The sequence below is a fragment of the Stegostoma tigrinum genome, chromosome 7 (genome assembly GCF_030684315.1).
Source record: "Stegostoma tigrinum isolate sSteTig4 chromosome 7, sSteTig4.hap1, whole genome shotgun sequence".
Lineage (NCBI taxonomy): Eukaryota > Metazoa > Chordata > Chondrichthyes > Orectolobiformes > Stegostomatidae > Stegostoma > Stegostoma tigrinum.
This window is the reverse complement of record NC_081360.1, coordinates 102439557-102462898: the sequence shown is the minus strand read 5'-3', so window position 1 is coordinate 102462898 and position 23342 is coordinate 102439557. Positions and strand designations below refer to the sequence as shown.

Genomic DNA, 23342 nt, shown 5'->3' with positions numbered 1-23342 from the left:
GCCCTCTGAGAGAAGAAATTCCTCCTTGTCTCAGTCTTAAATTGGCTCCTGTTTTTTCCTAAAACTACACCTCTGTTCCCAGACCTACTCTCTGTATTTACCTTGTCAATCCCCTTAAGAATCCTATATGTTTCAATGAGGACACCTCTCACGCTTCTAAATTGCAAAGAATAGAGTCCCAATCTGTTTAGCCTTTGCTTGTAAGATTTTTAAAACAAAAAGTCTCTCTGTGCCAGGAATGATCCTAGTGAACTTTCTTTGAATTGCTTCCAGTGAAATGATATCTTTCCTTAAATAAGGGGACCCACAGTACTCCGTATGTGTTCTCACCAGGACCTTCTATAGTTGCAATAACACTTCCCTACTGTTTTATTCCAACCCCTTTTTAAGGTGTTCCTCTAACTCCCCTGTTTGAATAAGCTTTTGGTCACATCTCCTAATCACTTCTAATAGGTCAAATTTTGCTTGTGCACATTCTGGTGAAATACCTTTGGTCAGGTAACTTAATGCCAGTAATGTAAACAAAACCTTCTCTTAGTTGCTCAGTACATTGCTGGGAGGAGCACTTACAACAGATTTCAAACTACTTGCTAGAAGAATATTATTTGGAGTTTGTAGCCTGTATTTGTGTACACAATAGTCACTGAACTTCCAATGAAATTCATCTCTTGAAACACTTGATGGTTATTTCAGAAAGTTGAGCTATGACACTATTGTAGAAAGTAAGCCATTTAACCCATGAGAAAGAAATGGTCATGGTCAAAAAGCTGTTGTGGCGCAGTGGTAGGGTCCTCTACCTCTGGACCAGGAGGTCCATGTTCAAGTGCCACCTGTCCGAGAGGTGTGTTGAAACATGTCCAAGCAGGCTGTAAAATAAATAACCACATAGTTTTGTTCAAAAAGGCTACTAAGTTAGTTCCATTAATTCCCAACATTACTTTTAAAATGAAAAGCAGTATTTTGATTGAAAAAGCTTCAGCACAGTCTAATCCACTCATGAATAATATTCTTCTTATCCTCCCCTTTTAATGCTTTCCCCAATTTAATTTAAGTTGATGACTTTTTGTAGAATGGAAACAAACTTGCTATTTTGTCAATCTTACCTTATCACTGGTAAGCTGTTATATATTTAAAGCATTCTATTTTCACACATCTATGATTATTCCTCCTTTAACATGATGATGGGTAATGTCTCTGTAAACATGACACGCTGTACCCTCGTGCTTGTGAAAGTGCTACCGCTCCATATTTGACAGTTGTGTGCAATTTACATGGGCAGTATCTTAGATAAATTTAGACTTAGAATATTATAATAAAAATAATCATATACTTGAACATGGAAAAATAATTACATTTGCAAATCCTGGTTGAATAATCTCTTGCCCTACTTCTTTTCTTCTGCCTTCATTCCACCTGTGCTACTTGTCTGCAAACAACTTTGATATCAATCTTGTTCCACACAGTTTGTGACCAACTTATCGATGCAGTGGGCGATGTGGTGCCTAGCTGGGTCTGTGGCCCACAGCTGGTTTTTGCCTGTGCAAGAACCCTATCCATAATTGACAGTAAGCAATACCTTGGGCTTTTTCTAATCCTGAGTTTTAAATTCTGTGGGATGTGTGGTAACTAATTGATGGGTAAACTTAGAACAGAGGAAGAATGCAACAAAATATTAGCAGGTATTATTAAACTCTCCAAATTGGTGCTCAGATGAGCAATTAGTTTCAATATCGGAAAGTCTGAGGTGCTATACTTTGGTAGGAAGGGCGAGAAGGCCACATCCTACTTGGACAATGGGAGAGAGGAGCATAAAGCTCTCAGGTCACATATATATTGATCACTAAAAGCAGGGGCACCTGTTAATAACACAGTGCAACCATTGGTGTTAATTTCTAGAGGAAAAGAATTGAGATGCAGAGAAATGTCACGCTTATATAGAATGTTGCCCTCTAGGTACAGTCTAACCAACATATCAAATATTATGGAAAGGATACAGAGACACAGGAAAAGGTGTAAAAGGATTATCCAGGATGATGCTTGAACGAGAACTAATATTTGCCAAGAAAGATTGAAGACTTTTCCAGAAAAGGAAAAAGATTGCAGCGATTGGTCTCATTAAAATTGTGGAACAGTTTGAGGGTAGATATGCAGAGGCTGTTCCCACTTGTTGGGAGAGACTAAAATGAGGGCCCATTAATAAAGGGGTGGTCACTGATTAATCCAATAGAGATTTTAGTGGAAACATTTTTTACCCAGAGAGCACTTCCATAGGCAGTCATTGAAATGATTAATATAGAGAAATTTCAGGGGTCACTAAATAAACAGAGGGAGACAGTGTTATGCTAATAGGGTGAGATAAAGTAGAATGTGAAGAGGGTGACATAGAACATAAACTCAGGCTTGGCCCACTTGGGCTGAATGTGTCAATGGCACACCAACAGCCAATGTGACAGAAATTACAAACAGAGAATTAGGAAGTGAATTAGGCTAATTGGTCTCACAAGCCTGTGTTACTATTTAATAAGATGGTAGCTGACCTGCTTCCCTCGCACTCCTGCTACCCTTGCTAATCTTTCATCCTTTTCCTTTACAAGAATTAATCTCCCTGTATCTTAAACTATTTTCTAATCAGCCTTTTGAGAAATGTCATGCCTCCAGAACAGGTGGGACTCAAACCTGGTCTTAAACTGTTCAAAGATGAGAACTTTGAAGACTCAGGACCTTCAGTGACAAGAAAAGTTCTTTTCATCTCTGCGTTGAGTGGGCAGCCCCTTTTTTTAAAACCCTAGTGACCCCCCCCCCACCATAGTAACCGTAGATACCCTCAGAAAAGGAAACTTTCTTACCACCTCTATCCTGTCATGACCCATCAGGATCTTGTATGTTCAATTAAGTCAACTCTTACTCTTCTAAACTCCAGCAGATACAAGCCGAGACTGTCTGAACTTTACCCTCGAGTCGAGCTTTCACTTCTACCATAAAATGGTGGGTAAGCATTAAAAGATGTTTAAAATGCACAATTCCAAATATACAGGGCAGGCTGTAATCTGAATCAGTCCATCACATTTCTATTCATATGGAACGTTCATCTGGAATGCTCGTCTGGAGAGTTCTGCGGTGTGACGCACGTTGTTTGTTTCCTTGTAGATAAGAATACTGGTGTGGCCGAAGGGAATGATGATCAGGAGGGATCGAGACAGGCGGCGAATCAAGGTAACAGCACAACACAAAGTGTGTCCAGAAAGCGGAAGCGGTCCAGGTGTGAAGAAGAGCTGTTGTTGGAAACTCGCTCTGAGAGAGATGCTGGCAGAGAAGCTAAATCCTTCAGACAGAGACATTTCAAAGGTGAATTAATAATTGGTTGAAATTGTATTTTGTACAGTGTCTTTGGCCACGGTGTATCACAAAGTACTTTATAACCAATGAGGTATATTTCAACTGTAGACGTTGCTACAATGTAGAAAACTCAAGAACCAATTTGCATACAATTAAATTTCTACAGACAGCAGTGAGATAGATGAACAGATAAATTGTTTTCGTGACCCTGGTTGAGGAAGAAATGTCAGCTGTGGGAAGCCATGGAGAATTCCCTTATTGTTTGTCAAAGGACTGTGGACTTGTTTACTTTTAGAGAGGACAGATATGATCGTGGCTTTTTGTCCTGTCTGAAAGATGACACCTTGGACAGCCAGCGTTCCCCTCAACACTGCGCCAGACAGTCAGCTTGTGATGCCTGTTCAAGGGTCTGTGTAGGACTTGAACCCACAATTGGTGACCCAGGTATGACTGCAGTGCCCAATGTGCGTTGCATTTGATTTGAATTAATTTACTGTACTGAGATTCAGTGAAAAGTATTGTTTTGTGTGCTATCCAGGCAAATCATCCCTTACATAAGTACATCTGGCTAATAGAACAGAATGTAGAATATAGTGTTACAGCTACGGGGAAGATGCAGAGAAAGATCAGTTCTAATATGTGACAAGTCCTTTCGCAAGTCTGATAACAGCAGGGAAGAAGCTGTTCTTGAATCTGTTGGTACATGTTTTCAAACTTTTGTATCTCCTGCCCAATGGTATAGAGTGTAAATGGGGTGAGGGTGGTCTTTGATTATGTCGGCTGCATTATCGTTGATACGAGTGTTTTTGTGTGTGTATTTAAAATTACAATGTCTCTGATTTTTTTTTGATTTCTTGTTTTTTAATTGCCTGTACCAGTTGATGTTCAGGAAGGAATGGAACACCTGTACAAGACTCACATCTGCCCTGAATGCAAACGCTGCTTTAAAAAGAGAACACATTTGGTGGAGCATCTTCACCTGCATTTCCCGGACCCCAGTCTCCAATGCCCTCACTGCCAAAAGTTCTTTACCAGCAAGGGCAAGCTGAAAGTACACTTGATGCGGGAACTTGGTGAAAAGACCCATCACTGTCCACTTTGTGACTACAGCGCGGTGGAGAAGAACTCCCTGAACCGACACATGGCCAGCATGCACGAAAACACCACAAACTTCTACTCCGACGTATACTCATGCCCGGCTTGCGAAGAGAAATTCACTGTCAGCAACTCGCTGAAGGAGCACATGAAGACACACAAGGAGGAGCGACAACCCCTGGACTGCTTTGAGGGGGGCTGCAGCTTTACAGCAGATGAGCGCAAGGACTTTGTCCGCCACCTGAAGGAGGTGCACGGCGCCAAGGCGATAGAGTGCCGCTACCGCACATGTGGCTCACTCTTTGGCACAGAGGCAGGGATGGAAGCACACCGCAGGACTCACTATGCCTTCCACTGTGACCAGTGCGACTTTGTCTGCTCCAACAAGCATGTCTTCCGGCGGCACAAGCGGAGGGGGCACCCGGGCAGCGAGGAACTGGCCTGCAGCTTCTGCCCGTTCAAAACTTTCAACCCTGTGGAGTACAATGACCATGTTGGCAAGATGCATGCCAATGAGAAGATCCACAAATGTAGCGAATGTGACTTTGCCACAGCACACAAGAGAGTTCTGAACCGGCACATCCTCCTGCACACAGGTTAGTGCTAATAATCAAGACACGCAGGCAAATGCACAGAGAGACCTCTTGCAGAGTAGGGAAGCATCATTGTCATTGGTACAACATCTTGGCGAACTTTACTCTGCATCTGATCCTGTGCTGTTCCTGTCCTGGGAATGTTTAAAATGTGGACAGTATAGAGAAAGCTTTACTTTCTGTTTTGAGTAAAGGAGCTTTTATGCTGTGTTTCACCCTGTCCTGTACCTGTCCTGAGAATGTTTGACATCATACTGTAGCTAAGGGGATGAAGCTTGGTTCAAGTGGATTAGTGTTTTATTTTCATTTGTTCAGTGGTTAAACCAGTATTTATTGCCCATTACCAGAGTCAGCCACATTACTGTGTGTTTGGAGTCTCAAGTAGTTCAGACCAGGTAAAGAGATGGCAGTTTTCTTTCCTTTGAAGGATGTTAGTGAATCAGATGGATTTTATGACAAACAATGGTGGCTATGTGGTCAACATTAGAGCAGCTATTTATTCCAGAATTTTATTGATTCCTCCATGTAATGTAGTGGGGTTTGAGCCGTGTGTTTGGAATCCTTGGAATGATAAGTTAGATTGTTTTTGCTAGAGTCAGGCTGAGGGGCAACCTGATAGAAGCATATAAAATTATGAGAGTCATGGAGAGGTGGATCGTCGGAATTCTTTTACCTGGGTGGAAGTGTCAAATACTCAGGGGCATAGGTTTAAGTGAGAGGGTTGGCATAGATGTGGGCCAAAGGGGCTATTCTTGTGTTGTAGTGTTATGTCATTCTGTTAGTCTGAATTGTGGATGAATAGTCCAATGTCATTACCCCCTGCCACTGCCTCCCCACAGGGAGATCTTAAAGGAGAGAGAAATTGAGGGACTGAGAGCTTCGGTAGGGAATTCTGAAGCTTAGAGCGAGGGCAGCTGAAGGCGTGGTTGCTGGTGGTAGAGTGATTAAAATCATGGGTGTCCCAGAGCCTAACAGAACTGGAGGTGGGGTGGAAGATGAATCCATGATCACAAAGGTGAGCATTTTAAAATCGGAGTGTTGCTGTAGCAGTAACCAGTGTAGGTTAGTGGCAAGCTGATGCTCAGCTGTTCCTTGGTGTGCATTAGAATCTGAACTGTGAAGTTTTGGATTGATCTGATGGTTAGCTCATATGTAAGGTTAGAGGACAGTGCAGCGAGCAGTAAGAACAAATGCTGTGAGTACCGCTCTCGAAAGAAGTAGTTAGTTAGGTCCCTCGGCTGAACTTACTTACCCATACTGTACAATGCAAGTATTTTGATCTGTAGGTGTCCAAAGTAGTTTCAGAAAAGCTTTGTGTTTTAGGACGATCAGCACCAAGCTTTCTCTTTCTTCCACTTGTACTTTATCTTCTGGATATTTGCATGTTAACCTTGAGCAGTTGGAGTACTGCCTTCTTGACTTCTGACCCTGAGACTTATGCCTTTCTGGGTGGGATCTGTTCGGAGAGTTTGTGTTGACAAATTGGGCTGAATGGCCTGCTTCCACATGAGGGATTCTGTGGTAATATAAATTACCAATATTGAGTTTTATCCCGTAAATAATAAACAAAGAAGTAATTTGTTGCAAATAAACCTTACTCAACCAAAGATCTAATGACTATTAACAAAAGGCATAAGGTATGCAAGTATATATTACTATCCTTAGACATAGACATAGAAGACATAGAACGTTGCAGCACAGTACAGGCCCTTCGGCCCTTGATGTTGTGCCGACCTGTCATACCGATCTCAAGCCCATCTAACCTACACTATTCCATGTACGTCCATATGCTTGTCCAATGACAACTTAAATGTACCTAAAGTTGGCAAATCTACTACCGTTGCAGGCAAAGCGAGGACACCAAGATCTCTCTGCTCATCTACACTACTAAGAATCTTACCATTAGCCCAGTACTTTGCCTTCTGGTTACTCCTACCAAAGTGCATCACCTCACACTTGTCTGCATTAAACTCCATTTGCCATCTCTCAGCCGAGCTCTGCAGCTTATCTATGTCTCTCTGCAACCTACAGCATCCTTCGTCACTATCCACAACTCCACCGACCTTAGTGTCGTCTGCAAATTTACTAACCCATCCTTCTACGCCCTCATCCAGGTCATTTATAAAAATGACAAAATGCAGTGGACCCAACACCGACCCTTGCGGTACACCACTAGTAACTGGTCTCCAGGATTAATATCTCCCATCAACTACCACCCTCTGTCTTCTTTCAGCAAGCCAATTTCCGATCCAAACTGCTATATCTCCCATAATTCCATTCCTCCGCATTTTGTACAATAGCCTACTGTGGGGAACCTTATCGAACGCCTTGCTGAAATCCATATACACCATATCAACCGGTTTACTCTCATCTACCTGTTTGGTCACCTTCTCAAAGAACTCAATAAGGTTTGTGAGGCACGACCTTCCCTTCACAAAACCGTGTTGACTATCCCTAATCAATTTATTCTTTTCTAGATGATTATAAATCCTATCCCTTATAACCTTTTCCAACACTTTATTAACAACTGAGGTAAGGCTCACTGGCCTATAATTCCCAGGGTTGTCTCTACTCCCCTTCTTGAACAGTGGAACCACATTTGCTATCCTCCAGTCATCTGGCACTATTCCTGTAGACAATGATGAGTTAAAGATCAATGCCAAAGGCTCGGCAATCTCCTCCCTGGCTTCCCAGAGGATCCTAGGATAAATCCCATCCGGCCCGGGGACTTATCTATCTTCACCCTCTGTATGAATTCTAATACCTCTTCCTTGTGAACCTCAATCCCACCTAGTCTAGTAGCCTGTATCTCAGTATTCTCCTCGACAACATTGTCGTTTTCTAGAGTGAACACTTCTTGGATAATAACTGATACAGGCACATAACCTCCAAGTCTGGAAGATATTGAAAAAAAACTTTGTAGAGTATTATGCTTAAGTATTTGAGACAAGAAACAGTTAAATTCAGCAAGAAAAAAATCACAGATTGTACAACTGATGGGCTGAGTCTCATTGCAAACAAGCTAATGGCTTTGGAACATCTTCCTGGATCAGTTGAGGTTGGCTGTATTCCCTTTTCTGGAGACGTTTGTCTAGATTTTGAATTCTTCCTTCAGGAACATTTCAGCTGTAGTGTTGAGATATTCCATTGGTTTTCAGCTCTCAAACTTTGAGAAAGGTTTCAGAGAAAAGTGAGAGGGGGCAGAGGCTGTTTCTCTGGGCAGGTTTTCTCTCTATCTTTTTTATACCCACAAACTATGTCATATAACCTCTGTCTGAAAATATTGTAGACTTTAACTGCTGTCAACCAGCTCATGTTCTATGCAACCAAACTCCTTTCCTTTTGCAAGATGTTTGTTCTTGAAAAGTTGAAAATATTGATGTCTGTCCACTCATAAACTAAAATTTCCAATGATGCATTTTCATAGCAATTTCTTTTAAAGTGCCTTCTTCCTGATGCCTCATCCTGCGTGATGAGTGATAGTAAGTGCTTCGTAGTGAGTGGGAGAAGGTGGTGTGGCAGAACTTGATCTGCCTGACATGTGCAACTTCCTTTGAAGTTTTAAAATCTTCACTTTGCAACTTCTCTATAATCCCTCTTTATCATCATGTTGAGACCAGATCTGTGCAGTAACTCCCAAGTGGTCTGTGATAATGGGCTCCTGAGATGCTGCTGGGCCTGCTGTGTTCATCCAGCCTCACATTTTATTATCCCAAGTGGTCTGACCACTTTCTGAAGAAATGTAAGGAGTTAAAGGAGTGTTGCTAGAGGATGTTCCTGGTTCTAATTATTTTATTTTTATTGTTGTTGGTTTTAAACTTTCCCTTCTAGGCGAGAAGCCACATAAATGTGAACTGTGCGATTTCACCTGCAGGGATGTAGGCTACCTGTCGAAGCACATGCTCACGCATTCTGACGATAAGAACTACATGTGCACAGAGTGTGGTTACATCACCAAATGGAAACACTATCTGACGGTGCATATGCGTAAGCACACCGGAGACCTGAGGTAATGCGCTGTGTGTCTGTGTGTGTGGGTATCTGTCTGTCTCTGTGCGTGTGTTAGTTATTTGCTCGTCTGTGAATGACAGGAGTAGGGGAGACAGTGTTTTTCTTTGGGGACAGTGCAAGGGAGTGATACCCGTTATTCAAACACGCTCAGCCTGTGTATAGCAGTGCACTGGAAAATTCCCTTTGTCAGACATTCCCAGCCCAAGTATAGCATGGGGTTAGATACAGAGGACATGATTGTTTACTCAATTTAAACCGAAAGTAAAGCTAACTTTATATTGTATCAGAGATAATGGGAACTGCAGATGCTGGAGAATCCAAGATAATAAAGTGTGAGGCTGGATGAACACAGCAGGCCAAGTGCTCCTGAGATGCTGCTTGGCCTGCTGTGTTCATCCAGCTTCACACTTTACTATCTTTACATTGTCTCATTGGACATTCCCAAGACAGGGGTAACATGGCTTTAGACACGGAGTAAAGATAGCTCTACTCTTTTTTAAAGTGAAGGGAAAGCTAACGGTATTCCTAAACTGAAAGTAAAGCTGTCTCTGCAATGTCTCCATCAAACACTCCCACAACATGGAGGGTATAGAGTTAGACTAGATTAGATTCCCTACAGTGTGGGAACAGGCCCTTCAGCCCAACAAGCCCATACCACCCCTTGGAGCATCCCACCCAGACCCATCCCCCTATAACCCACACAACCCTGAACACCATGGCCAATTTAGCATGGCCAATCCACCTAGCCTGCACATCTTTGGACTGTGGGAGGAAACTGGAGCACCCAGAGGAAACCCACGCAGACTCGGGGAGAATGTGCAAACTCCACACAGACAGTCGCCTGAGGCTGGATTCGAACTTGTGTCCCTGGCGCTGTGAGGCTGCAGTGCTAACCACTGAGCCCCTGTGCCACCCTTGTACAGGTACGGAATAACACTGCCTCTACTTTTCTAAAATGAATGGAAAGCTAACTCTACTCTTCTAAACTGAAGATGAAGCTTTCCGTACATCTCCAGATGAAACTGTCCCAGGACAAGGATAGCTCAGAGTTAGATACAGAGTAAGTTCACTTTACTCTTTTAAACTGACATCAATGCTCCCGCCACACTCTTGGCATCAAACACTGCTAGGACAGGTATGCCACAGGGTTAAATACAGACTAAAGAGCTCCTTACTCCCTTTAACGGAACTTAAAACTTCCTCTGTTCTATTAAACTGAATGTAAAGTATCCACAACACTATCTCAATCAAACATTCCCAGGACTGGGACAGCATGAGGTTAGCTATAGATAAAGCTCCCTCTATGTTTTTAACTTGAAAGTAAAGCTGTCTCTACACTGTGCCATCAAACACTCGCAGGGCAGATACAAAGGAAGAAAATCTTCCTGGGCACTGTATCCAATCAAACCTTCCTAGGAGACAGGGAAAGCATGACCTCCTCTACCATTTTAAATGGGAAATAAAGTTTGCTTGACCACATTCCCATCAAACACTCCTGGTATAGAGACAGAATGGGATTGGATACAGAGCAAAACTACCTCTGAACTTTTAAAATGAAAGTAAATGGGTTTCTATCTTGTCCCCATCAAACACTGCAAGGAAAGATAAAGCACAACGTTAGATACACAGTAAGGCACCCTGTGTACAGCCCCTAACAAGCACTGCCACGATGTGGACAGCACAGGGGAACATACAGAGTAAAAGCTCCCTCTACTCTTTTAAACCAAAAGCAAACTGAAAATAAAGCTTCATTGTAAAGTACCCTTTACACTGTCCACATCAATCATTCCTTGCACAGGTACAGCACAGGGTTAAATACAGAGTAAAGTTGCTTCTACACTGTCACCATCGAACATTGTCCCCCATCAAACACTCCTTACACAGGGGCAGCACGAGATTAGATAAGTAAATCCCTCTTTATTCTTTTCAACTGAAAGCAGTCGGAAAGTAAAGCTGTCATTACACTGTCAACATTAAACGCTCGCAGACAGAGACAGCACGGTACGTTGATAGCAGCATGTGTGATGGGGAGATAGGGCATCTTGAAATGCATATTTGAAACTTGGTTGGAAAGTTTGCAGTGTTTTGTTAAAGTCGTCCTAAGAAAATACCTGTTGGAAGAGATGGAGAAGGAGAAAGAGAAACATCTTACCAGCTCCCTACTGCTGAAATTGAATGTTTTGTCATTATGCTTCCCACTGTCTTTCTCTTCTTGCAGGTACCATTGCAATCAGTGCTCATATCGCTGTCACCGTGCAGACCAACTCAGCAGCCACAAGCTGCGACACCAGGGCAAGTCGTTGATCTGTGAGGTGTGTGGCTTTGCTTGCAAGCGAAAGTACGAACTTCAGAAGCACATGCAAGTGAAACATTCAAAGGACTACGAGATGCCCCTCTACCAGTGTCAGTACTGCAGCTACCAGACGAGATACAAGCAGGCACTTCTGAACCATGAGAACTGCAAACACACTAAACACAAGGAGTTCCGCTGTGCCCTGTGCACCTACAGAACTTTCAGTAACACTAGCCTCTTCTTTCACAAACGGAAGGTCCATGGCTACGTGCCTGGAGACAAAGAGTGGCTGGAGAACTATGCCAAAGAGGAGATGGCAATGAATTCCAGCCACAGTCTTCTGGGGTACAGTGACACAAACCTCCCTCTTTCCAGCTCATCCCAGATGGAAATGGCTGTAGCGACTCCAAGAAGTGAAGCGTGGCAGAAGAATTCAGCTGTAATGGAGGAGCAGGAGAAGGTGTACCAGGAGCAAGACTTTGTGAGCCCTCTCTTTGGGCAAGACGCCTCTCAACCTGGGGAAGAAATGCAGAGCAGTACCACACCACAAGAACCTACACAGTTACAGCAACACTTGGTGTATTCTGCTCAGGCAGGGCAGGAAGCTGAGCCTCTCACCACCCACCCAGGTGAAGCTGGCTCGGAAATCAACAGTGTTATGGAGACGGAATTTCAGAAAAGTTTGGGAGGAAGTGGCTCGCAACTAGAGGAAGTGTTTGAAGCGCAGCTGGAGTTTCATAGTGCCCCATCAGATGAAGTAGCAAAGCAGCTTTCAGACTCCCAGCTGCCGATCTTGGACTCCTGGGGACCGTGTGATACTGGAACCATTTACAGGGACTTTGGTCTTAACACTGGGGTGGACGTGCAGGCTGATGATGGTAATGACGAGGCTGACATTGGAGAGCACATTGAAGATGAGGGATGTAATGGTGGGGAGCACATCATAGGGAATCAAGAAGAAGTAGGCCACAATGTCGATGTTTTTGCTGATGAAGATCAGAGCGGCAGTTATGAACTTTCAGATAAAAGTGAAGAAATTGGCAGATCCTCCCAGCTGGAGGATAACACTTCCACAAGTGTCAAGACAGATGGGACCTGGATCAGTGTGATGGAAGCTCAGCTGACTCATTCCAGCAATGAAAACGGGGACACAGCTGTGTATCAGGACGCTGAAGCTGTGAATCAGGTCAGTCCCGAACTGGATGGCAGGAGTCCCGACAGTCAGGAGCAGGTGCAGCTCTGCCAGTCGGAATCTGAGATTAAGGCTTTGCGGAAGCAGGACAAGCAGCAGGCACAAGCCCTGGTCTTGGAGGGAAGAGTGCAGATGTTGGTGGTACAGACAGACGCCCAGGTGTTCAAGTGTGAGAGATGCTCGTATGTCACCAAGAAGGAGAAAGCCATGGTCCTCCATACAAAGTCTGGCTGCCAGAATAAGAAATTGCCCCTAGTGTGCACTGCCTGTGGAGCCACCTTTAAACAGCAGAGAGGACTCAATACCCACTTGCAAAAGAAATGTCCTGTCATTGTAAAGAAACACAAGCTTTATGTGCGGCAAGCAACAATGACAGAGTCCAAGCTGGAGCTGTCTGGAGCGAAGGAGCAAAGTGTGGAATCAGAGGTGAAGAGGGTGAGGGCAACAGCTAAAAACAAACCCACGCACGCCAGTGTTGACAGAAGGAAGAAGCAGGAGCTGAGCCTAGTTGCAGTGCAACCTGACCAGCTGCTCGGTAAGATAACTGATTGTGGAGTGAGCAAAGAACATGTAGGTGCAGACTTATCATCTATCTCTGTGGCAGAACAAGACCAGCCTGAAGGAGAACTCTTTGCTGCTTGTGAGGGGGTGGAAACTGGATTTTTCACAGAGGAGGCATTAGCTGGTGCTCCTCTGGTCCACAATGAGTCTCTCCCATCGACCCAGAGGGGATTGATAGCAGAACATACGGCGATCAATGAGCATTCGCAGCTGGAGTTGGGGGCATGGAAGTTCCGGTGTGAACAGGGCAAGTTCTACTGTGCCTCGTGCCCTTTTATCTGCTCTAGCGAGTCGGATATTGGCAGCCATGTAGCTGGTGGCTGTCCACAGCTCCTCAAGCTGCCCTGTGGATTCTGCGGCTTGCTCTTCCGCTCTGAGAGGGCGTTGAGGAACCATCAGGCCATCAAACACACTGAGGAAGAGGAGCTGTCCGACCAGAGTCATTCGGATGAGCTGGTGAAAGGATCTTCCAGTGAGGATGAGGGGAGTGGAGATTCTGGGGAGGGAGACAACTCGGAGAACAGTGGTGGCTCAGAGCTAGAGGGCAGCCCCAAGCAGAGGCGTTTCTTTTGCTCCTCATGCCCTTTCAGCTGTTACCAGGAGCGAGCCTTGGACACCCACAGAAAGAAAGGCTGCATGAAGCCTGGCGAACTCCAGTGTAGCCTCTGCTCATTTGTCTGCAAGTCTGCCGTGGCCCTCAAACATCACACCCGCCTGCACGGCAAGAAATGCTGCCGCAAGAGGCCTCGCTTGAGCTGCCAGCTCTGCCCGTTCACCTGCAAGCAGATCCGGTGCCTGAAGCAGCACGTGGCCATTAAGCACGATGGTGTTAAGCCCTACAAGTGTCGCTACTGTGATTTCAGCACCACCCGGCGATACCGACTCGATGCCCATGAGTCCCTGCACACGGGTGTGGGCCGCCTGGCGTGTGACTCCTGCCAGCAGACCTTTGGCACCGGCTCCAAGCTGCGCATCCACAAGCTGCGGGTCCACGAGAAGCGGCCCACCCACTTCTGTGCCCTGTGCGACTACAGCGGCTACAACCAAAACGACATCACCCGGCACGTCAGCAGCTGCCATGCCGGTGAGCCGAGTGCAGCCTGCGGGCGCTGTGATGCCCGCTTCAGCTCGGAGGGTGCCCTTAAGCAGCACTGCCTGCGGCGGCACGAGGAGAAGGTGTGCCATGACTGCCCGTCCTGTGTCTTCGCCTGCTACAGCGAGTCCACCCTGCGGAGCCACGTCCAGAGACAACACCCGCAGCTGGAGTGCTCCTCCTGCAAGGAACGCTTTGAGAGGCGGGAGCAGCTGGAAGAGCACAAGAAAGTCCACTTCAGCCAGCACTGCCCGCACTGCGACTTCGCCACTCGGGAGCGGCAGCAGCTCATCCAACACCTGCTGGATACCCATGAGGAGGACAAGGAGGAGGCAGATGGTGGGGAGGGGGGCAAACCCTTCCATTGCCCCTTCTGTGAGTTCACCTGCCGTCACCAGATGGTATTTGACTATCACATGAAAGCTCACGGTGGCACACGGATGTACAAATGTACTGACTGCGACTATACCACCAAAAACCGGCAGAAGATCACATGGCACATACGCATTCACACCGGGGAAAAACCCTACAAGTGCCACCTCTGCAACTATGCCTGTGCAGACCCGTCACGACTGAAGGTGAGCTGGCTTCTGCTGGTCCACGCTTCACAGCAAGTTACATTCACAACCCATGCTCGCTGACCCTCCCTCAAATTTAAAATTGTCGCCCCAGTTTTCTAATTCCTCCATCCTCTTTATCTCTGTAATCTCCTCTAGACCTGCGGCCACAGGACAGGGTTAGATAAAGAGTAAAACTAACTCTACGCCCAGGACAGGGACAGTACAGAGTAAACCTACCTGTATGCTGCCCCTGTCACACATTCTTAGGAGAGCTACAGCACAGGCTTAGGTACATAACAAAACTGACTTTGCACTGTCCCCATTGAAGACTAAAGGACAAGTACTGTACTAGGTGAGCTATAGAATAAAACTCCATGTACACTTGCCCAATCAAACGCTGCTAGGAGAGATATAGCACAGGGTTAGAATCAGGGTAAAGCTCCCTTGACACTGTTTTCCCCCATCAAACATTCCCAAGAGAGGTTTACATAGAACATAGAACAGTACAGCACAGAACAGGCCCTTCAGCCCACAATGTTGTGCCGACCATTGATCCTCATGTATGCACCCTCAAATTTCTGTGACCATATACATGTCCAGCAGTCTCTTAAATGACCCCAATGACCTTGCTTCCACAACTGCTGCTGGCAACGCATTCCATGCTCTCACAACTCTCTGCGTAAAGAACCTGCCTCTGACATCTCCTCTATACTTTCCACCAACCAGCTTAAAACTATGACCCCTCGTGCTAGCCATTTCCGCCCTGGGAAATAGTCTCTGGCTATCAACTCTATCTATGCCTCTCATTATCTTGTATACCTCAATTAGGTCCCCTCTCCTCGTCCTTTTCTCCAATGAAAAGAGACCGAGCTCAGTCAACCTCTCTTCATAAGATAAGCCCTCCAGTCCAGGCAGCATCCTGGTAAACCTCCTCTGAACCCTCTCCAAAGCATCCACATCTTTCCTATAATAGGGCGCCCAGAACTGGACGCATGGGGTTAGAATCAGAGTAAACCTTTCCCTTACCCTAGCCCATTTCAAATTCCCAGGCATGTTCTGTATGGGGTTAAATATTGGTTAGATCACATCCTGCACTGACCCCATCAAACACTCCTAGGACAGCCAAAGCACAGGGTTAGATACAAATTAAAACTCTTTACACTGACCCCATCAAACACTCCGAGGACAGGTATAGTATAGTATTAAATACAGAATAAAGCAGCTTCTACTGTTTTTTTTTAATCTGAAAGTAAAGCTCCCTCGACATTGCCCTGGGAGTGTTTGATGGAGACAGGTATAGCTCAGGATTAGATACAGAATAAGGTTCTCTCTACACTGTTATTGTGTTTTAGAATCCTGATTTTGGAACCCCCCCCACCCCCTGAATTTTTCCCCAATTTCTGGATCTGTTTTGTTATTTATTTGCCTGCCTTTTGAGTGTTGTGGTAATTTACTGACACATTTAGAATTGTGTTATTCCATTTGATGACTTGAAACTGATCTCGCTCTGAGAATGAGGGACTTGCTGTCAGCCTCGATGCGTGCAGCTCCAGGAACACTGAAGTAGCTTGATTCTATTGAGAACATCTGGAGTATTGTGTCCAGTTCTGGTCACCTCATCACAGGAAAGATGTGGAAGTGTTGGAAAAGGTGCAGAGGAGATTTACCAGGATGTTGCCTGGAATGGAAGGAAGGCCTTACGAGGAAAGGTTGAGAGAGCTAGGGCTTTTCTCTTTAGAATGACAAAGGATGAGAGGTGACTTGATAGAGGAGTGCAAAATGATCAGAGGTATAGATAGAGTGGACAGCCAGAGACTTTTTCCTAGGGTGGAGGTGGCTATTATGAGGGGGCATAGTTTTAAAGTGAGTGGAGGTAGATATCAGGGAGAGGTCAGAGGTATGTTCTTTACTCAGAGAGTGGTAGAGGCATGGAGTGCACTGCTGGAGAGGGTAATGGAGTTGGCCTCATTAGGGGCATTTAAGCAGCTATTAGATAGGCATATGGATGATAGTATAAGGTAAGGGTGGAAGTTAGACCTTAGGATTAGGGTAAAAGTTCGGCACAACATTGTCGGCCGACGGGCCTGTACTGTGCTGTACTGTTCTATGTTCTAACAAAGCCACCCACTTAATTGGTACTACATCCACAAATGTGCACTCCCTCTGCCATTGAAGTTCAGTAGCAGCAGTGTGTACTGCCGACACGATGCCCTGCAGAAATGTGCTAGAGATCTTTAGACGGCACCTTCCAAACTCTCAACCACTTCCATCTCTATGGTCAAGGGCAGCAGATTGATGGGAACCCCACCATCCCCAGGTTCCCCTCCCAAGTCACTCACCATCCTGTCTTGGAAAGATACCGCTGTTACTTCACTGTCACTCACTGGGTCAAAATCTTGAAATTCTCCCTCTGAGGGCATTGTGGGTGAACCTATAGCACATTGACTGTGGCAGTTCAAGAGGGCAGCTCACCCCCACCACCTCCAGGGCAACCAGGGACAGGCAATAATTACTGGCTGAGTCAGTAACAACCATGTCCCGAGTGAACATTAAAACTAAAGGTGGACTTGTCAATAGGTGCTCATAATACCTACCCAGGTAATCACAAAAACTAATCTTTATCTTCATTTTGCAGTGCATCTAGCAGCAGCAGCTGCTTAGTTGTTCCAGTGTAGAATAGGTGAAATGATTCTGAAAAGGTGAAGGTTATCTCCATTTTCATCTGCACAATAATCCTTGGGAAAAATCGGTAAAAGCTTTACACTTGTATAGTGCTCTTTTGCAATCTAGGGGTATCCAGAAGCTTTCCACTGTGAGTGTCCTCACCAACACTAGCCTGACAGCCAACAGGTTAACTTAAAATTCATCTCATTTAATCTGGTCCTGCCATCTGCAAAATGTGCACTTGCCACATAAAATCAGGAACTGATTTTTAAGCTGATATGTTGTGGAAAAACGATAACACATTTAGGGATAGTTTGCTCTGATGTCCTAAGCGTGAGTGTAATAGTCTATGCTGAACTGTAGGAAGTAGGGTAACCAGATTCTGGTTCTAGTATTTATTTAGAGATGGCAGTGTTGGCTTCGATTGTATGTTCGAATCTCTGTAACATTCCAACTCTGAAGCAGGAGCATATTACCCATTGATCCGTTTAGGCCAATGTGTGCAATCTATTTGCTGGAGATCATGTTTTATTTTTGAAGTTTTTTTCAGTGTTACTGGGTAAATTTAGTAATATTGCTAACGATATTCCATGTAAAAATCTACGAGCAAGTTGCACAGCTGTCTAAGCCATGCGCCCTGCCCTGTGTATCCCCTCAAACAAATCCCACCATCAGAGCTTGACCAATACTGTACCCCAGTGTTATATAGTGACAGATCTATCCCCATGAGAACTGTACCGCAGTGTTATACAGTGACAGACCTTATTCCAGCAATACTATGCTATAGTTACCTAACAGCTTGAAGTGTTCTTGATAGGCATGATGCCCAGAATCTGTCATTGTTGTTTGTAAACATTCCATGGTTCAAGTAGCCACTTTCTATTTTCTCAGCTTTACCCATCACTAGTGTCCCGGTAACACTGCTAATTGGTGAATTTGGGAGGTTCTTGGTGTCTGTACATTCACCAGATTTCTTTCTGTGTCCTTCAGTACCACATGCGGATCCACCAAGAAGAGAGGAAATACCTGTGTCCAGAATGTGGCTATAAGTGCAAGTGGATTAACCAGCTCAAGTACCACATGACTAAACACACGGGTAAGAGATGTTATGGAGCATGGTGCCGGGTCGCAAGAAGTGTATTCCTATTAGTCAAGGAGAACCCCAGCTCGGCTGCATGGTCCAATTCCTGCTGGGGGGAGATATTTTCGATAGCTGGCACCTTTGCAATTAAACTTTCTATCACACATCTAGTGAGTTATTGTAGCTTTGGGAGAAAATTCTGATTTATATGGCTAACCAAAACAGGGACTCTGGTTTTATTTATTTTGATTTTTTGACGGCATGTAGTTGTTATCAGCCCGGCTACCATTTGTTGCTCATCCCTAATTGCCCTTTGAACTGCTCCTTGGCTTGCTAGGCCATTCCAGAGGAAGCTAAGAGTCAACCATCACTGTAATGGATCTGGAGTCACATGTAGGCCAGACCAGGGAAGAATGGCAGATTTCCTTCCCTAAAGGGCATTAGAGAGCCTGCTGTGTTTTTATAACATTCGTTGGTTATGTGGTCACCGTTAGGCTGTCTCTTCATTGGAGAGTTTTTAAAAGATCATTTAATTCAAATTTCACCATGTGCCATTGATTGAGGCTCCTAGTCCAGTGAAATTACTACCACAGCACCTTGTCCCCATTGAGTTTAAGGTGACACTGGGAGCAGATTCAGTGTGTGTGTGGGGTGCCAGTCACTGTCACTGAACTCCAAATACCACATGTCACCAAGTGTAGGAGTGCAGTTAACTCGACTAACTGGTTTACTGTAGAGGTAATGCTATTAGCATGTCTGATTAATACTGTTTGTCTGCATGGCCTGGCTAGTGCCACTGGTTTAATGTTGGGGTGGGTGTGGTAACTTGACTAGGGTAACTGGTCAAAGGTAGTAGCTCAGTAAATTGGTCAGTGCTGCCTTGTATAGTGTGTGCAGGCAGAGGAATTAGTGGTTACAAATGTTTGGACTGGGTAATGTCCTTGGTGTGTCCAGCTAATCATGGCTTCCTTGTTCCCAGGTGCCAAGCCCTACCAGTGTGATGAATGTGATTACTGCACCAACCGTGCAGACGCACTCAGGACCCACAAAGAAACTCGGCACAAAGAAACTCGGAGCTTCATCTGCGAGCAGTGCGGGAAAGGTTTCAAGACTCGCTTCCTCCTGAAGACCCACCTGAAGAAGCACAGCGAGGCCAAACCGTATGTCTGCAGCGTGTGTTGCCGTGGTTTCCGCTGGCAGGCAGGCCTGCGCCACCACTATCTCACTCACACCAACGAGCACCCTTTCTTCTGCCGCCATTGCAGCTACAAAGCCAAGCAGAAGTTCCAGGTGGTCAAGCACATCCAGCGGCACCACCCCCTCAAAGTGTCGGGAGACCCAGCCGAGGGAGTGGGTAAAGTGCAAGTGAGCCACCCCCCCAGCTCCTTGGGAGCTGACAACCAGCCACTCCTCAGCCTGACCACCAGCTCCTAGTTAATGAGATGATGCTGGGAGCCTTTACCTTCAGCTGCTGAGCGACAGCTATGTGTGGAGCTGGTCCACGTCGCTTGAGGTTTGGAAGCTGCAGTACCTAGAGACACATCTGTGTTCATGCACAACGTGACACGCATTGGAGCAGGGATCCCCAGAAAAAAAAGAGCCAGGAAGTCTTCATGTTTCAAAGTAGGAACAACCTGCTATTCCCTTGTATCAAGGTGAGACTCTGTACCCTGCAACAACATCTCTTAGGAAAAAGACCTGGCTCTTTTAAATGGAGAAATGACGAGCCAGTAAGCATCTGAAATAGAGAAGGATGACCTCTCTCGACAGCATCTTTGGGTGGATTGCTGCCCTTCCACGTTCCAAGAATGTTCTGGAAGGCAGAGAGGACGACACCAGGCTTCCTAAAGGGAGAGAGAGAGAACTGTAACAGCGAGACAAGATAGTTGACTTCTGCAGCTGTGTTTACTTTTTGTCATGAGGTGATTGAGAAATATGTTGATCAGCCGAGCCGCTGCTGAAGGATAGAATGACCTGACTAAGAATGAAATCATGTGGGTTTCCCACTGTTAATTTAGCAGTGTAACAGGATGGTTAGTGTTAACATTTTCAAAAGACGTGGATTAGAATCGGGCAACGTGTGAATACCAGGGGGTGGAATGCACAGAAATCAGAAAACCGCCCTTGGATGGAGAATTTGTATGAAAGTTGTTGCCATTTAAATTTGTAGGGGACAGGAGGCTTCCCTTCCTTCTCCTCTCCTGAGCCTCATATTTGTCACAGTGTCACAGTGCGTACATTAAATTACAGCAACCACCACAGCAGTGGTTATCTAAAAGAGGGAACAAATGAAAGGAGTTGCTTGCAGAGTTGTGTGCGCTTAAAGCACTGAGCATAAGAGAAAGGAGAGAGAATGGCATGGGTCTTTAACACTGAGTAGCTACATGGCAAGGATTTGGTTTTGTTTCAACTCCATTGCTGTCTTGTCTGTGACTTGCTCCTCCTTTAACTTTTCATCCTTCACCCCATAAATCCACTTCCCAGATTTTTTAGAAACTCTTTGAATGGTTTCTTCAGGTATTGGCGGAAAGGAGCATTCTGAGTTCTGCCTAAAGTTTATTGTGATACACCTTGCAGTTTATATACAGGGCCTTCACCCAGCTGGCCTGTGCAGGTTTTTTAATGCTCCATGTATACTTGCTTCCATTCTAACTCAACTCACCCAGCCAGGATATCCTTTTAACATAATTTTTATTTTCGGTATTGTTGCTCCAGCTCTCCGTTGTCCTCATCTCTTGTTGTATTGAGTGTGATCAGGGTGCAATTCTGTTAATACTGAGCAACGACAAAAACACTGATTTTGTGTACATCCCCTGCACAGACTATCGACAGAATATTCCATGATGATGAGACAGCGCTGTTACCTCCACGGCCCAAGGGGCTGTTAGCGTGATGATAAGCTAAAGAACTGAAAGTGTATTCTTTCCCAACAACCACATAATCGTGGCCAGGACTTTGGCCCATCTGTTTTTCCAGACTGTGTGCTCCTTCCCAAACACACATTAAGCTAATTCTAACTGCCTTCTAGACTGCTCTGTCACTTCATTGCAGTCTAACCTTCAAAGCTGGGCTCCTTTCTCAGTCTCAGCACTAAAGTAGCTCATAGCTTTTGGCACCTAAGCCCATAAGAAGCCTCTGTTTCCAGTGATCTTCCTAACACCCACTATTTCTGCTCTGAGGCTGTTCTCACTGCCTTGCTTAAATTGCAGACTGTGTGTCAAGTTTTGTTGAAAATCTCGCCTAAATGCCCAGCAAGCCATCCAGCATGTGGAGACAGTCTGTAGGTTCTTGCAGCCCTGAAGTAGCCCATTCAGTCTTGTCTTTGTCAGCCATTTGAAAGAGTTTAGTTCCACCTGCCCTCCTCTCTTTCACCCATTGCCCTGTAAACTTTCACTCCTTCTGATATTTTTTTTTGAAAGTATCTATTGAATCTCCTTCTAGTGCCCTATCAGGATGTGAATTCCAAATCTCAATAATTTGCTGCATTAAAACAATTCTGTCATCTCAGGTCTTGTTTTCTTTTACTGATTATTTTAAATCTGTGTCCTCTGGTTGTTATTCCCCTAGAAATAATTTCTCCTCATTCCCCATCGTCTTCTGCATTGAGAAACGATCATGATTATTTTGGATGTCTCTATTAAATTTCCCTTAACCTTCCCTGCTCTGTTGAGGACAATGCCAGCTTCTCCAGTCTTTCCACATTCACTGCAATTAATTGGTCAATCTGTTTTAATTATGGGGTTAGAGGGAGCTATTTTCTTGTGGGTCCTATTTTCAACCCCCTCCCCCCCCCCCCCAAAGAATTACACAACTTGAACACTGCTGAAAAATAGAACGGGCTGCTGAGGCCCTTCTTTTATTCCTTTATTCATTCACAGGATGAGGGTGTCATTGGCCAGGCAGCATTTATTGCCTAATTGTTCAGGGGGCAGTTAAGTGTCAACTATCATGTTGAGGGTCTGGAGTCACATGTAGGCCAAACCAGGTAAGGATGGCAGTTTCCTTCCCTAAAGGACATTAGTGAACCAGATGGGTTTTTCCCAACAAATTTTGATTTGTGCTCATTAGAACAGTTGCAAAAATGTCAAATTATAATGGGAGCAGCAATTTATATGATAGGAGATATGTATCTCTGGCAGGGGTAAGTGAAGCAGATTGTGAGCCAAGCTGATAATTTTAAACTGTTTGTTAGTATAATTCTTAGCAGAGCCATTGTAATTTTTTTTTAAGTGGAGCAGAAGCATGGATGATAGTTCCCTGGTGCATTTCCCCATAGCAAACCCTTGACCAATCAAAGTTGACTTACTACCCAATCAATATTCATTTCTTATACATTGTAAATTGTTGCTTCCTTTAAAATTAGACATTCTTGCATCTGTCCTTATGAGTACAAGGCAAAGAGCTTCACACATATTGGTTGGTTTTCAGCAATACATGCTTCCCCATTTTTTGCACACCCCCCCCCCCCCCCCCCCCCCCAACCTCCAAGGGAGTGCAGACATCGATGCTCCAGGTTAGACTCTGTTATCTGGCTCCTTTGCTGCTGCCCTGGGTGGATGGATCGACTGTAGAGCAGCCACTTGGGGGAAGAGACCCCTGGGGAATTTCAACTGCAGCTTAGCCTGTTTTGTGATACAGGAAGGCAAATAGGGTAGAGGAGGAACCTGTCTCTTTTCTCAGAACAGGTTAGATCAGCTGCTGCTGTAAGAATGTAACATTGCTGAGACCAAGGGTTAAATCTAGATGGCCAATGTGGATATCCACAGATGCTGCGAGACCTACTGAGTTTCTCCAGCAATTTCTTTTTGTTTCAGATTTCCAGCATAATAAGTTCTTCGTAGCAGCAGGTCTGGCAGCATCTGT

The 23342-nt window shown here is 45.1% G+C and overlaps 1 protein-coding gene across 4 annotated transcripts in view; it reads left to right on the top strand.

Moving 5' to 3' along the window:
* znf142 (zinc finger protein 142) overlaps positions 1-22883 on the top strand; it is a 41181-nt gene extending 18298 nt beyond the window's left edge. For all 4 annotated transcript variants that reach the window (XM_059647577.1, XM_048535267.2, XM_059647576.1 and 1 more), the window contains 6 exons: positions 3148-3345; positions 4215-5027; positions 8856-9033; positions 11254-14752; positions 18389-18494; positions 19459-22883. In XM_059647577.1, coding sequence (XP_059503560.1) covers positions 3148-3345; positions 4215-5027; positions 8856-9033; positions 11254-14752; positions 18389-18494; positions 19459-19913 — 5249 coding nt within the window. In that variant the 3' untranslated portion in view covers positions 19914-22883. The remainder of the gene's footprint in view (positions 1-3147; positions 3346-4214; positions 5028-8855; positions 9034-11253; positions 14753-18388; positions 18495-19458) is intronic.
* The last annotated feature ends 459 nt before the right edge of the window (positions 22884-23342 follow it).